General features: G+C 39.8%; 1 protein-coding gene across 2 annotated transcripts in view; it reads right to left on the bottom strand.

The window, feature by feature from the left end:
- LOC119774258 (homeodomain-interacting protein kinase 3-like) overlaps positions 1-16,767 on the bottom strand; it is a 49,257-nt gene that overhangs the window by 11,143 nt on the left and 21,347 nt on the right. For both annotated transcript variants that reach the window (XM_038271686.1, XM_038271685.1), the window contains exons 5-11: positions 8,004-8,127; positions 4,438-4,557; positions 3,524-3,610; positions 3,211-3,395; positions 675-840; positions 441-561; positions 240-334 (exon numbers count right to left, since the gene is read on the bottom strand). In XM_038271686.1, coding sequence (XP_038127614.1) covers positions 240-334; positions 441-561; positions 675-840; positions 3,211-3,395; positions 3,524-3,610; positions 4,438-4,557; positions 8,004-8,127 — 898 coding nt within the window. The remainder of the gene's footprint in view (positions 1-239; positions 335-440; positions 562-674; positions 841-3,210; positions 3,396-3,523; positions 3,611-4,437; positions 4,558-8,003; positions 8,128-16,767) is intronic.

The raw sequence follows: 16,767 nt of genomic DNA, 5'->3' as shown, positions 1-16,767 counted from the left end.
CTTAAAGCAATGTTTATTGTCACAGTCCAGAAAAATCAATAAACTAATTAATTCTAAAAAAACTTTAAAATGGGTTATCTATTCAGTTCATCTCTACTATCAGTGATATAACTGTTGATATCAGATCAGTGATCAGAAATTAACTGTAAAGACAGTCAGGGTCCGACTCTTGAATCGAGTGTATGAACATTAAAATGGAAACACGCTCTAAACGCTGTATGAATGAGTGTGCATCTTACCTGAGCTATTACTCCAGGCCTCACAGGTAGAGGTTGTATGGGAGGGGCCTGAGTTACCATGGGGACAGAATAGGTTGCCGGCTGATTAAGGTTACCTTTGGAAAGAATATAGACATTCAACATTTCTAGCCTTTTTCAGTGGAATCACATTTTAAAACAATAAACCATCATTATAGGAGGGATGTAGCTGGATCTTCATACCTTGCATTGTGGGAGGACAGAGGAGGAGGGCAGGCGGGAAGGAGTCATTGCACCCGAACTGCCCGTTTCCTGTTAAAGCTATCCCAGGATGCAACAAGGATGTGGCAGACTGGGAGATCGACTGGATTGGAAACGTTTAAGAGAAAGAAAAGCAGAATTAATGACAACCAACCATGAAGCCTTTAATCTACAGCAACACTATATGCAGAAGATGATGTGTCTGAAACAACCTACCTGGGTATGGACCTGCATGTTGCCGTAGCTCATTGGAAGGCCAGAGGACCCAGCTGGAGCTAAGGGGGCTCTGGGCAGATGAATGGTGTTCTGGTTCAATGCATCAAAGACGGCGCTGCTGGGCCGGGTGTGACACATGTCCATGATGCGGAACGATGATTGAACACTGAGAGAGGAGGGTGGCGTTATGAGAAAATCCCATCCATAAACAAAATCTTTCATTTTGTCAACACAGACTTTGATGTAGCCCAGATGAACCTGGAAGCTTCCTCTTCATTCAAAATGCAATGCCACTGGTACAGATTAGGAGTGTGAACTGTTATCTCTTTGGTTAAAGATAAATAGTCGTTTTTCCTGCCTGGTTCCTGTGAGAAAAGGTCTCCCAAGGTTCTTTACTTTCTGCCTCCCACATGTGTTCCTCAGGAATGTTCTGCCATGTGCAGCGACGTGTATAAATCGATGTGATCACTTTCTGCTCATTGCACATTCACTAACGCCGTCTTGAATGCTGCTCGCCTTCGAGATGGATCCTCTCTTACATGACTGAAATGTGTCCTACTCCTTTTATTATTCTAATTCTATATAGTTTATAAAAGATATGAAATTAAAACAAAGCTGTTTTTTATATTTCTTTAAAAATAAAGATCTGAGAAGTGCGGTGTGATGCTCTGTCTCTTCCAGGTTTTCACATGCAGTTTACATACGTACAGTTACACTCGTTTTTAAAAAGGAGAAGTCCGCTCATATTCAGAATATAAACTTCTGATAGTACTTTAAATATGAAATGATTACATACTGTTCAATAAAAAGGTGCTTTAAATTAAGAGCAATTTTCATTTGAATGTGCTTTACTGGAGGCCTCCATGTTTGTTAAAGATCACTGCCACCTACTGGTTTGTAACGTCACGGTGCGGTATCGGCAGTTGAATAAGTCCCAGTGCTGTATCTAGTATCTAGTGTTTGTCACAACGCGCTATTATCCAAGTCATCTTGAGAACATTCTTCTTCCAAATGTTGGCTACATATTACGGGTTTTTTCTCTGGCCAGAAGTTCGATGGCAAATCCTCCTTACAATATCCAGCTGCGATGCACGTGGGCATTGTCAGTTTAACTATGGCTCTGGTGAATTTCAGTGGTGAAGTCCTCTGGAAATCTTAAATAATTGTTGTTTGCAGATGTGCCTATTAGTTCCCATTGATTTTGGTTGTACAGTGGGGAGAATTGCGCTAGGCTTACCGCACCGTGACGAAAATTAATATTTTATTTTTTTACTGATTAATGCTAAATTTATTAAACCACTGCAAATATATTAGTTTTAGGTATAAATAATGATCCATTGATTATTCCTGGGTGACCAGACTTTTCCGTAAATAATATATTGAACAGAGCTCCGAGTTCCATTCAGACCGTAACATATCGTTAAAGGAATAGTACACCCAAAACATGATTAGCCTTCATTTTCTACTCACCCCCATGCTGAACAACACTCTGGAGTACTTTTTTGATATCTCAAATGCATCTGGAGATCTGGGAGGCTTCTTGCTGTCTGCTGACATTCAAATAATGGAGGTCTATGGCGCCCGAGGCAGAAAGGTCCATAAAAGTCCACAAAAAACGTGTCAATATTCCTCCATACTGCTCGTCCAATGTATTCCAAGTGTCCTGAGTGGGTAGCGTCCAGAATTTACTCGAAACAAAGTCATTTAGAATGTTTTTAGAGCATAAACAGTAGTGTATAGGATTTCCTGAAAGCGCGTTCACGAGTCTACGGAAACCGCGGCAGACCAAACCAGATGAAAGTGCGCATTCAGCGTCTGCTCTACAGATAATGCAAGCGTAGAAGAAGAAATGTGCTGTTTACCTGTGCAAAGAAAGAAACAACGAAAGAAAAATGTCTGAGGACTTCAGTGTTGAGGAAGAGCATGAGTTCTTTGCCGAGCTGAATGCGCACTTTCATCTGGTTTGGTCTGCCGCGGTTTCCGTAGACTCGTGAACTCGCTTTCAGGAAATCCTATACACTACTGTTTATGCTCTAAAAACATTCTAAATGACTTCGTTTCGAGTAAATTATGGACGCTACCCACTCAGGACACTTGGAATACATTGGACGAGCAGTATGGAGGAATATTGACACGTTTTTTGTGGACTTTTATGGACCTTTCTGCCTCGGGCACCATAGACCTCCATTATTTGAATGTCAGCAGACAGCAAGAAGCCTCCCAGATCTCCAGATGCATTTGAGATATCAAAAAAGTACTCCAGAGTGTTGTTCAGCATGGGGGTGAGTAGAAAATGAAGGCTAATCATGTTTAGGGTGTACTATTCCTTTAAACTTTATCCTCCTCTAAATATCTATCTTCCTTTATGTTCCTTTGAATTCATGACGTCCCTTTGCTCTCAAAAGCTGCTTAATCATAGAAAAAATCCCAATGTCAACATTTAGGTTTGTTTGTTATTAGATAAGAAAAGAGGAAAAAGTTTAGGGGTAAGAAAGAAAACAAATGATAGGCTGTGGTAGCAGATAAACAGCCGTACTGGTTGCTGTGAGGGTAGTCCAACAGATGAGTCATGGTGAGGAAGGGGTGATTAAGGACACTGGAGGGGACGGTCCTGTCCTCGGCATCGATCAACAGCATGGTCTTCAGGAGAGAGACAAACTCGCGCCGGTCTGCCTTCTCTGCCTGCATGTCGCTGGTATCAGGACTCAACACCAGGTTCACCTGAGGCATGAAGACAGGAAACTTTACGGTCAAAGCACAAAGAAACATTTGTTTAAAGGCAACATATTCGATTTATATATGGATGTTTTTTGTTTGGATCATTTCAGGTCCATTCTTGTTGGACCTACGTGTGCTATGTCATCCAGACAGCTGAATATGTACTTTCTGGCCTCTTTGGATTTAAGTCCCGTCTCTTTCTCATGCTCCTCTGTCGTCTGTAGAAAAAAAACAAAAACAAACAGGAAATAAAGGTCAACGATCACAGAGGTCACACACGTGACGACTTTCACTAAGATAAGCTGGCTGGTTTGTCTTACGCCTGTAAACTTTTTCTTACACCCTAGGATGGTAGAGTAAAGATTACGAGCACATGGAAAGCTTCACGTGTTAAAAGACATTCTGCTTTAGGATAATAATAATAATAATAATAATAAATCCAATTTTGTACCGCACTTTTCATTAAGAAAAATCTCAAAGTGCTACACAGTGCAAATAAAATCAAAGATAAAAATCAACCATAAAAATCATGTGGTCAATAAAATCAAAGATAAAAATAAACAACATAAAAATCATGTGGTCAATAAGGATAAGGATAAGTTTGGATAAGGATAAGTTTGACTGATAAGCAGGGGAAGGTCAAAACCGTCAGAATATCAGAGAGTGGTAGGCTGTCAGAATGTCGATCTCCTTTATGACAGGGTTTAAACTTGTTTTTTTTCTCTATGGTGAGAAAAAGATAAGCTTAAATTTGTCTAAACTTTGTACACAGGAACCTCAGAACATTGTCTCAACACAGCTTTGTGCTTCCCTGAGCTTTCCGCAGGCTGTTCTGGCTCTGTCCTGTTTTGACAAGCAGCTGTTTCCTACCGGTAGACCCAAGAATCTCCATAAAATATTCTCAGCTATTTCCCCTCAGTTCTTACTCTCCCCCATGACTCATTAACCAGAGCTCACTTTACCCACCAAGAACCAGATAAAGAGTAAAATATGACATCCCCATAATGTTGTGATGGTGTGTATTTGCATGATGTGAGCTGCATACTTTTAGTCTCCAGGAGGCGTAGGGAGAGTCTGACTCTTTGGTGAAGAAACGTGTGGTCTTCGTCCCCTTGTTGAGCAGCTGCATTGCAGGCAGGCCCTGCGTCTGGGAGATGTACCGGATCTAAGGAAACGGAAGAAAACCAGGAGATGCTGAGAAAGGGAGTAGAAAATGTCGGAACCCCTTCAGTTAATAACCTGAATTTCATTCAGTGAATCCGATTACTTCCACTTATTGTTTCTATTATTGCAGCCCTGGAAACGGTCATATCTGAAAGAGCAAACCTGGTCAACTCTGATGGACGTTTGAGATCATTGAAGCTTTGGTTGAAATAACCCTAAATATCATAGATTGTTTTACTTTTTTTTTTTTTTTTTTTTACAAATAAATGAAATAATTCAGCATCACATTAGATGGCTGCATGTTTTCTGATATTTAATTCAGTGAAAGAATGGAAAAACAGCAGCTTTTCCTCTCTAATATGGATCCATTTTCCTTTGAGGTTTGATGACTGGAATGAACCAAAAAAACAGAATAAAATCTGTTGCTGTTTTTTTTAAAAGATGTAATTTTATAACCATCATAAGTTAGTCAGTTCAAAACGGTTGCTCTATTTATACATCAGAACGGATAACAGCATTTACAGTCAATTCAAAATAAAGTGCATCAAACGACTTGATGCGTTTATAGACTGAACATGGGGAAATTCCTCATTTCTATCCCTTCTGCAATTATTAGTCAAATGCTCTCATATTTGACTGTTAAGTTATGTTATTCGTATGGCGGAAACAATTAATTGGATTAATCGCGATTAATCTAACTAATTCATTACTTGTGTAATCATAATGGATTTGTAACCATTGATAATGTATCTTACATATTTTTTTTTTTACGTTTTGTCACTGCAATTCCTTTAAAAAAGTGCAATAAAGTTTTTTTTTCTGTATTCCAAATGTTTATTTAGAAAGATTAACTTACTTAGATTACGACAAACTTTGTCATTTTGTACACATAGTGTATATAAAAAAACTAATTTCAATCAGTACAGCTCTCAAGATTTTTCCATTTCTTGAAGTGCAGAAGTGATCAAATGTAAACATGATACTGAGATATGGTTTTTCCAACATACAGCTTTTTTCCTTTTCATTTTTAAGTACTTAATGCATCTTTTTATATTAAATGAAAAAAACAAATGACAGATTCATGGATTTCTAAAATAACCAATAGGTGAAGTCTTAAATATTATTGATTCATAACCTAAAGCTGAGTCAAAGTAAGTGAATTACTAGGCTTGGTTTTCTAGTGTTTTTCTTTTTTGTATTTATAATTATCAACAAATGTAAAATAAAATAAAATAAAAAATATCTATTGAGAGATCCACTAGGAAATAAATTCAATACCTACCCAAAAAAATTTCATATTTTCTGCCTTTTTTGCTCATTTTATACCAAATCCTCAATAATGTTTTAACCACCTCACTACTATGGAAAAAAAAAACCTTTGGACAAATATGGCCTTCTTTTGTAACATGTCCCCTCATGGCAAAGACTGAAAGTTATGGATAAGATGGAAATGAGAATGAATATTCTGTTCAGAAGATTAAAACACGTCAGTTTGAGAACAGGCATAACGTTAGAATAGCTGTTAAACAAACTTTTCTGATAAGCAGTACTTGAACCCAAACATGAAAACGAAAGCTTCTGCAGCTTCCAGCCTTCATTAACCTTTGTGGATTTCATCAGTTTATAAACCCCCCCAACAATAACATGATACCGGTGCGTTGCTGCTATGAATAGATGCAATGAGGTTCCCCTATCTGTCTGTGAGTGTGAGTGGGCATGCACGTGTCTGCAGCCTAGAACAAACACACCGAGCAGCCAGAGAGCACTGGACTGAGAACCTGCTGATGAGGCACTGAACGGGAACCAAACTCGGTGTGTGTGCACGGATATGCGCCCGTCTACCCTCCGTTTATAAATACATTTTGCTGTGTAGAGTGGAACTGCAGCGGGCCTTGGCTTACAACGGCGTGCTTTTTTGGGGGGGGGGGTCTCAATGTGCTCGTGTGGGTGCGCGTCCTGACACGGCCCGTTAATGTAAACCTTTTCAAGCCCACCATGTTTGAGGACCAGTCCAACTTAAGAAAACAAAACTAATATTAATCTGTCACACAATGGTAGGGTTACCACCAGATGTGGGTACCAACTTGATACATGTAAAGGAGAAATATATAAAAAAAAAATGTTTTATTTTTAAAAGTTATTTTCATAGACTGTACTTCAAAGTATTGCTAATCCTAGATGCGTCCGGCCTCTGACCATCACTGCAAAAACAATCTAAAGATAAGTAAAAAAAAATTATTAAATCAAGTACATTAACCTAGTCTAGTAAACTAGCCCCACCCACCAGCGGCCAAAATCATTTTGGCCTGCAAGTGGTCTAGCTTCAATCAGTTCCCTAGAACTGGTGGGCCAATCACAACGCAGAGATGTGTTTTGAATTTTTTGGATGCAAAGCGGGCGGGGTTTGGAGGGCGTGACGACAAAGCTACACGACGCTGGAGAAAGCACAACAAGGAATATGGCACCAACTATTGAACAGTTCTCATTGGTCAGAGCGTTGGCCAATAGGCACAGACATGGTTTGAAAAAAAGGGTTCTCATCAAAAATCTTCCGATGTCTCATTCATCAGACATCGGGGCCAGACTAAATTAAACATTTAATCTCATATTTAGTCTGGTTTACCAGGCTAGTATTTAATTTGAGTAGGTAAATGGGACAATTTGTCATTGGAGTACTATTTCTACTCTTAAAACAAGATATTTATATAAAATGCACTTGAAATAAGACAATGCAATTCTTGTTCCATTGGCAACATGTCTATTTTACCTTTTAAGAACAAATGCATTTATTTTTTTAAGAAAAAATGACTTATCTAGATTTTAATTTTTTCCAGTGATCATGTAATTTTTCAGTCTTTGAAAAAGAAAATACATTTTGCAAATTAAGTGTGTTTGTATTTTTTAGACATTATGATCCAACATTATTCTGTACTTTTGAAGCCTTTTTACTACATGCTTTTAAAACCATTGCTTGTTTACAACATTTAACTTTTAGTGGCCTTAATCTTGAGTGGACTTATCTTACTTGAGTGCAAATATTGGATACTCTACCCACCTCTGTTTACTGCAAAACTGTTTATTTTCTAGATTTATGAGTGTCCAAGTTTGTTTATAACACTTTTTAATTAACCCTCTCTAATCCCGAGTTGTGCATGGCTAAACACAGGACGACGCAGTTCTCCTCTGTGAATGGAGCCGGGGCCTGTTCCCATGCTCCCTCTTCCTTGCCTGGGGATTCCAGTCCCAGTTGTGCAGTTCAGACCACACATTACCCCTCCATGGGAAGATAATCACACATTGCAAGTACTATTTTTCTTGCCTGTTTGAGCTGCAGATGGGTTTTCTGTTTAGTTTGCTAAACTCCAGTCATACAGAAAAAGACCTTGAGCAAACGATAAAGACAGTAGGAGTCTTTCTTCCCTTCATTATGTGTAAATAGCTTGTTACCTGGTCATATTCCAGTGCTCCAGGGTAAAGGGGCCAGCCCAAGAAGAGTTCGGCGATCACGCAGCCAAGCGACCACATGTCAATGGCCTCACAAAACGGCAGACCCAAAATGATCTCTGGAGCCCTGCAGGAGGAGAGAAGCAAAAAATTGGCCACAGATTCCTTAGTTTCTCTCTTAAATTGTTAAAAGTTTGGGATTTTCCATCATCATTACAGTACAAAATATTTGACAACAGAATGCAAAGTAAAGCCAATAAAAGCAAGATGTGGAAAAGAGTCTCATCTCTCAACTTCTCATTTTTCCAGACTCCCTGGTTCAGAGTTCCTAAACCTTTTTTTGACCATTATTGTTTCAGCTTAACATGAATTTGTTTTGTAAATTACGACAGGCCCTTCAGCTTAAATCTGAGAGGAAGCCATAAGAAGCAACAAGGAGGAAAGAAAACTAACAAGAAAGGAAGGAAGCCGAGGAAGCAAGGCCAATGGGAAAGGAAGCAAGAGCAGAAGGAAGCAATAAAATATGACAGAAGGCAAATAAGAATGGAAGGAAGATAAGGAGAACAATAAAAAAGTCAAAAAAGAAGGGATGAATTCAAAAGGAGAGAAGAGTTAGCAAGAAGTAAAGGAAGGATGAAAAACTTTTGTACAGATGGTGACAGAGACCAGATCAAAAAATGTTCACATTTAATTTCTTTTGAGGTTTAAAAACTAAATCCAAGCACCTTTAGTTTCATTTTTTTTATGATTCTTTTATTTAGACCATAAAGATGTGGCAAATCAGCTTAACAAAGGAACTTGGGTCTATCTGGCTAAGGGCTATAAATCAGGGAGGAGAAAAGGAAATTTATCCACCTAAAATTCATAAGAGATACCATCTGTCTTTCTCTAGCCTCAAGAAGCTATGGGTAACTACTCTCCTAAATGGACTGGTGGGCGGGGGGGTATTTTTCTGGGAGGTTGACCAAGCCAAGTCACCTGAATGACTTAGGCTATGTTCACACTGCAGACCTTGATTTTTTTGTGACATCCGATTTTTTGGCGTTGCCGTATACATTTCCAAATATATGCGACTTGTTGGTGATCTCATGTGTGAACTGCAGTGATACAGCTTAAGTGTCCCACATGCGCAGTAGAGTACGCAAAGACGTCACAAGCCAGCGTGCTCTGTGTTTACGGAAGTAAACATGGATGGTAGAGCTGGGGCGTATATTTACTGCTCTCCGCATCATCGTCCGCCACGGTGTTTGTTTTTCTTGCGGTTCTGTGTAGCAAGACGCAGAACAGTGACCTATGTCGGCTTCTCATGGCGTTCAGGTTGGAAGAATGCGACCTGGCCGTTCAGACACAGGTCGCATGTGAAAAGATCAGATTCGTATCGGATTAAGGGCAACCTAGCCAAGTGGCCTGGGTTGCATTGCAATAAATTGGAACTGTGTTGTTCAGACAGCCATGAAAAGATCAGATCCAGGTCGCATGTGGGCAAAAAAAAAAAATCGGATTTGGATCACCTCAGGCTGCAGCTGTGAACGTAGCCTAAGACTGTGCCTGTTGGGGGACAGAAGTTAGGGGCCACAGTTTGATTAAACAGATTTCATATTATTTGATACTAGATTTGTGACCCAAGGTTGTTTAATTTTAACGCCACAGAAAAGACCTCGGACTGAAAACCTTAAAACGTGGAGACAAAGATTAAGAAAGTGGCATGTGAGAAGATGCACAGCAGAAATTAGGTTGTGGCAAAACACTGGGGCAGTCTTCACTCTTATACGTCTACAATGTTATAAATGTGTGAATTACTTTGTGGACTGAAATGGTTTGCTAATATTTATCTGCATTCCTGTCCGTCACTCTATTTTAGGTTGTTTTTTGTGCTTTCTTCTTAAGTGTGAAAATATAAAACTTAATAAAATACTGAATATCAGAAAAATCCAACATGTTTTATGCTTTAAGCCAAGTGGATATGTACCTTTTCATACAGAGAAACATCTTTGGACATTTATATGGGTTGCATCATTAAAAGTTCCTACTGATTTCCACTTTAAACAATTTACTGTTAAAACAGCAGCACTCAACACTAAAACCCATGCTACATCACTTCCAAGAAGACACAATCACCGTTTACACCAGATCTAACCCAAATCCGTCAGACTACTAGTCCAGCAGTGTGGGTGTCGTGTAAACAATAGACTTTTAGGCTGGGACTCAGCAGCCGAGCAACAATGCCACAAATAGCAACCTCTGCTGTGGTGACCACAGGGGGAAACACTCGTTTCTCAGCAACAACCGAACTGGACGGCAAGCAGTCCTGCAACAGTAACACAGGGTTAAATGCAGCGCGTCAGTCATCGCTCTCTGGATGACTCTAGATATGCGTGCAGAGACAGCTGCAGACCTCAGGCCGTATTATTTTACACAACCCTCTGTGGCCTGCAGGAAATTGAACTTTCCTCATTTCTTGCAGTTGCAAGAGGAACAAGATCAGTTAAGAAACACATAGAAAAGCACAGGGGGAGGGGCTTAAGACATTAGGACAAAGTCCTTGGATATTCACTGGAGTCTTACTGGGCTACGGTTGTTTGTTTTTGCTGGTTGTGGAATTACCCCATTTGTTTTAAAATGAATTCATTTTTCCTTAATTTAAGCAAGTAAGACACTTTGGCAAAAGATTAAGATTATTTATGTTTAAATAAACTCCATATTATTATTTCAAAATAATAATAATAATTATCAAATACTTATTTGATTTTCATTCTTTTGGCAGATCATCATAACCTGCTCAAATTAAGGGCAGTTACAATTTTTAAAGAGATTTTTGGATCAGTTTTTTCAGTGTATGAAAGTACCTGGTAAAATAAAAAGTAAACAGAGCAAACTGAAGAATGCAATAACTTCAAAACCCCCTGCTGCACAAATTCCCCCAAAGCACCACATGCATCAACTGAGGACAGAACAGGCAAGTGCTTTTTTCTAAAAACAAAATGCACTGATCTCCATTTCTGATTATAAAGGAGGAAGTGGTGTTAAAAGTACAAACTGCAAAAATCAAGCGGCAAGAAAACAAAAGCATTTAAAAACCTCAGTGGTTTTAAGGATATGTTGTTCTTGTGTCCTGCTTTCTGTAGTACATTCAGACAAGCTGCTACTACAATGGCCTCAACTTTCCAGAGATATTACATAACTTACACTAAACACTCAATGTTTGACGGGCAGACCAGGTTCCAGAACCAACGAGTCACTCTACACAGCAGAACAAGAACAGTGCACACACTATGGTGCAGTTAGCTGCAGACGCAGTCAAACCATTAGACAGCACATTAAAGTTACTGATGCTAAACATAAAAGAGCTTAGTAAAGGATATCCAAGCCTGTTCTTTCACACCTGCAAACAAAAGTGATTCATGATTACTGCACAACAAACAGGTTTAACAGCATTACTGAAGCCGCGTTTGTGAAGCTGCACAAGACCGAGCCTGCAAGTGCAGCAAAGAGACGGCATTGTGCTTCTGCATCGCTGTTAATGGGATAAAACCTCAGCTATGATCTAATGGAAAAGAGGACTTTAAGCAGAAAGCAGAGGGGGAAAAATAGCAAAACAAATTAGGATAAAACTTTCAGATAAGAGAAGAAAGCAGATGGATGTTTAAAATGGGTGATGATTGAACACGTCGTGCATTTCTCCTTTAACATCAAAAATGTTCCTCTGCTGCAGAATTTAACCTGATTAAACTGAAAAATTCTACTTTTGAGATTTGATGCATGTGCCAGCAAGTTTAAACTGGATCGATTAAGGACGCACCCAAAACCGGCCGTTCCAAACGTCTCCTCTGACATCTCAGCTATGAGAAGAGGAAAGAGTTTGTGCAGAAAAATGTTCTACACAAGGTTTGCAGAAATGTGTTTATGAGGTGGTGGAGGCATGTTGGGGGAGGAGCTTTATTTGCTGAGGAATTACACGACTAAATGGAGTGAAGACAAACACAAGCAGAAACAAGCATCCACAGCTACTGGATGCAAACTCAAAGGAAAAATGAGAAACACTGAAGTGTTAGGAATGTCCAGCAACATTATAAATATCTCAAGATGCTTTTCTTTATTACCGTATTTTCACGACCATAAGGCGCACCGTACTAAAAGGCGCAGTCTCAGTTATGTGTGCCATTTCTTTATTTAACACACACATAAGGCTCACCGGACTATAGGGCGCGTTTTTTATATACAGGTACATGTCCTCTACTACCTTTAAATACCTCTACTGCGTATTTAAAAATACAGCGGGCCCAAAACTGAGTATGACTGTGCTTTATTCATGTATTTATTACAAAGTTAATCAAACCTGCGAGCTGGCCGTGAGACAGACACATCGCAGATGACACAGCGCTGTGATCACTCCTAAATTAACTTAAAATCCTGAAACCTGCCGACGGAATATGTTCGCTTTTATTGCCGGTATCCTGGTGCCTGCAGTTTAAATTATTTAGATGAAAAACACCTGCCAGCCGCCGCGGTGAACCCACAGGCTGCCCAGCCTAGAGGCTGCTGTTGAGGGATTTCTACTGTCGGTGCACCGCTGGTATGTGGGGGTCTGAGCGCCTCTGACAGAAATAGATAATCTGGAAGAACTGACTGCAATTATGTTTTCAGGTGGCCTTTCTCACTTAAAAACATAATAAAACTAGTTTATTCCCACTGATCACAGCAAATATAGCTGCAAGATTTAAATTATTTAGATGAAAAAACACCTGCCAGCCGCCGCGGTGAAGAGGAGGAGACCCGCCCAGAGGCTGCTGTTGAATTAAGTTTTCAGGTAGAAAAATACAGCGGGAGCAAAACTGAGTATGATTGTGCTTTATTCATGTATTTATTACAAAGTATTAATCAAACCCATCAAAGTCATCATCCTCTGTTTCTGAATTAAACAGCTGCGCTAAATCAGACATGCCAATTTCCCCTTCTGCGCTGTCAGAGTCACTTTCCGTGCAGCGCGGCTCCTCAGAAATAATGCCGGCTTTTGCAAAAGCTTGAACAACAGAGCCAGCAGACACGTTAGTCCAAGCATCTACAATCCATCCGCAAACGGAGGCGTAACTTGCCAGGCGCTGCCTTCCACTTATCCTGAAACTGTGGTCTCTGTCGGCCATCCATCGCTCCCACGCCGCTCGCAGCCTTACTTTGAACGGCCGCTTCACACTGAGTGTCGAGCGGTTGAAGCTCCTTTGTCAGACCCCCCGGGATAACGGCGAGCACAGCGTTCATTTGATTCACCTTTTTTTTTCACATCGGCTGTGAGATGGGCACGCAGCGATGGTGATGCGTGGAAAAAAGCACCTGGTCTCCTCACATACACCTGCCTCAGCCACGCTTTCATCATCTCCTCATCCATCCAGCCTTTTCCATTTGCCTTAATATCATATGTCATCAGAGCGCTGTGTCTGTCTCGCTGTCAGCTCCCAGATCAGCTTCTCTGATTGGTTGATGCGGCGCGTCCAGCAGCAAAACTTCAATTTTTCCATCTCGAGCAGCAGCAGCGCGTTGGCAGATGCTTAAACGCTCCCGACGCGCTGCGCCTGCTGCTCGAAACGCGCTGCGGGACCTTTTGCTGCACCTATACGCGCGTCAACCATTGACTTTGCATGTAAACTCGCTGCTTCTGCTGCACCTGCTGGGTCCGGTTCACACCGATGTCGAGCGGTTGAACAGCGAGCACAGCGTTAATTTGTTTCCCCATGTTTTTCACATCAGCTGTGAGATGGGCACGCATGGAGTTACATATTAACAGCGATGGTGATGAGTGGAAAAAAAAACACCTGGTCTCCTTACATTCAGCCACTCTTTCATCATCTCCTCAATGAGGTGGTCTCAAAAGTCGCAGTTACAACACACATAGGGCGCACTGCACCAAAGGGCGCACCGCACATTTTGAGGGGGAAAAAAAGACGTTAAAGTGCGCCTTATAGTCGTGAAAATACGGTACTATTGCTTGATTTCTTTGCAACATGCATTTATTTTCCCGTTCTATAAAGGCTGACTTTACGAGGGACAAATGAAAGATTAGATCAGCAGATCGTGCGTAGTGAACATTAGTGCGATGTGGTTACCAGAGCTCTGCTGTCCTTTGTCATGGTGGCAAATGACGTCTGGATACGACTCACTTAGAAACTTTCCTGTGTAAAGCTGCGCAAACGTATGAATTTTTGCCCTTTTCGGGCCGATTCAGTCGAGCGAGAATTATTATTTTTTGGTTGGGGCCGAGTTTCAGTCTCATCATGCGCCCTGCAAGGGCCGATTAGCCTCTTACGGCCATCTCCAGATCAGGAGTTGTAATGTCGGAAGAAAATCAAACATGTATGAAATCCAGTCGGCCATTGTAAGGTGTTTGTGAGCAAATCCTGCTGTTGAAGCAGCGCTACGAGCGTTTACAAGCCGATTTACCTTAACCTCATGCACTGCACATGTATTCTTCCAGATTGACGGGTCCGACCAGCGCCATCTCTCTGCGCCGAGTCCGACATGGTTTTTGGACGTACAGTGCCAGCCGTTAGATTGATTTGTAGTTTCACCAATAAATGAGCTGTTCAAAATGTCGGACTTGGTTTTTTTCCCTCGAAGGACCAAACAAACAATTGTTAAAATGATTGTTAATTGCAGCCAAAGGTAGAATATTTCATTGGAGCGCGCGTTTCCTTTGTCAGTATGTCGCATAAAAAAATACTACAGAAACGTTTAAACCCAGTCAGATTCCATGTTGACTGGTTAGGCTCAAATTTGAATTGATGATGAACTTTAAATTCCATGTGTTATTCTTACTCTGATTAGTGGCCTTGTTTATTGGAGGAAAAGTGTTTTATTGACTGTTTGCATGCTCTCATGCCTGACTGATCTGCACTTTCATCAGTGCGGGGTTCGGCAAATAAGCAGTGGATGGTTCAAAACATGGCAGCAGGTGAATATATTCCCCCTTTTCTCTTGTTTAATGTTGTTCTTTTTTAGGGCTGAACGAGACAAGAATGTAATGGTTTCAGTCAACTTTCTCCCTCTTTATTTTTGGTAAACATATGTAAAAAAAAATTTTATCAACAGCAGTTGGCAGAAAAACAAGTTATGCATGTTGCAAAAAAGTTAAAAAAATATTAGGCCAGGAAGAGGTCCAAAGTATAAGACAGCTTCTTTTATGTGGCATAAGAGAATAAAGATTTGAGTAATAGTTTTCCAGACCTAAGAAAAGTCTGGTTTCTAGAGAAAACCGGTCAGCAAGAAGCAGAACCCATTAATGTGTAGCTAGACAGTAACACCCACATTTAAGACGCATCTTTAATTTTAAAAGTATTACTGTTTGTTTGAATCAGCAGAACTTAAACTTTACTTTCCTTGTCTAAGCTAAGCAATAACTCACATTACAGCCAAGTTAAACCATGGAGGGTTTTTTGGACTGTAGCCAATTGCATATAAAAAAACAAAAAACAAATGTGATTTTGAATTACTTTTATTGTACTGTATTTCTTATTTTTACCCGAGTTTATATTCTCGTGAAGCATTTCTACTCCCACTGGGGTTACATTTCTGACTGCTCTGTCCACTCTGAGTAACCTAAGCCATGCAGAGATCAGGTGAGAATACAGGAAACACTCGATACTGTCAGAAGCTCTTTATCTCGTCTTAACATATGAACCGAATCCCTACACTGAGAATTGTACACAAGTTTTATATTGGAAAACGAAATGTAAATTGGAGAAATATTTTTCCTGCATTAACTTATTTTGTAATAATAAAACTGTTTCTACTTATTTAAAATGTAGTTTAATCCTTAAAAATACCACAACTTGCACATAATGTTTGTGACTACATCATTTCTAAGCTTTAAATAAGATGTTTTAATACAACCATTACTTAGTACTTCTGGATAATTTTTACCACATACTTAGATTTTTCTTTTTTTTGTTTTTAGATGAAAACTTTCTATTTTTACACTGGCTGAAAAACCCGTTTAACCTGCGAACAACCGACTTAAGTTGCATTGGGAAGTGGCTCGCCAGTCGACCCAGATCAAACGACTAAGCGAGCGAAGCGAGCGAGAAAGGCCAGGTGCAGATTCCATGTTAATTCTAACCTTCCAGCAGCACTTCAGCTTCATTTTAAGCCACAAAAGAGGGTTTATTTATTTGATTTAAATGTAAATAAGTATCTTTGAATAATTAACTTTAACCAATTAGTGATTATTTTGGTAATCCTGGTAAGGGAATAGAAAATTCTGAATCTGTACAACTACAAAGCTTCCCATTTTCAGAAACTACTAAACCTCTGCTTACTAGCCAAATTAAAATGCATTGAAAGAAGGAAGAAACAGAAGCTAATCAGCTGTTACATACATCTTCCTACTATTGTGACCGTTGAAGGTGATGGGTTTTTCCAGTTATAGCAAAATAAAAAGATTATTTTTTTTGGTTAGACTTGTAAAACATTAAATGTGGATCATACTGAAATTATTGCCTTTATGAACTATGTGCAGTTATACAGTAACTGAAACGTGTCCGAAAGAGAGATGTGTAATGAAAGTTTGAAAGTGAAATTAAACCTTCACACCAAAAAGCTTCGGGCTCAGATATTAATTTTTCTGAGCTAAAAAAATAATGGATTAAAGTTAGTTCGCAACAAAAACAGAAATGCACACAAAACGATACAAAAACAGAGGTTCATTTAACTAGAGGACAAACTAAAAACATTTTAATATTTCTAAGGCTGAAAGGAGAAAAAAAACATACCGGTACTA

Source organism: Cyprinodon tularosa, unplaced genomic scaffold, assembly GCF_016077235.1.
Source record: "Cyprinodon tularosa strain WSP-4 unplaced genomic scaffold, ASM1607723v1 ctg806, whole genome shotgun sequence".
NCBI lineage: Eukaryota > Metazoa > Chordata > Actinopteri > Cyprinodontiformes > Cyprinodontidae > Cyprinodon > Cyprinodon tularosa.
This window is presented reverse-complemented; position numbering and strand designations above follow the sequence as displayed.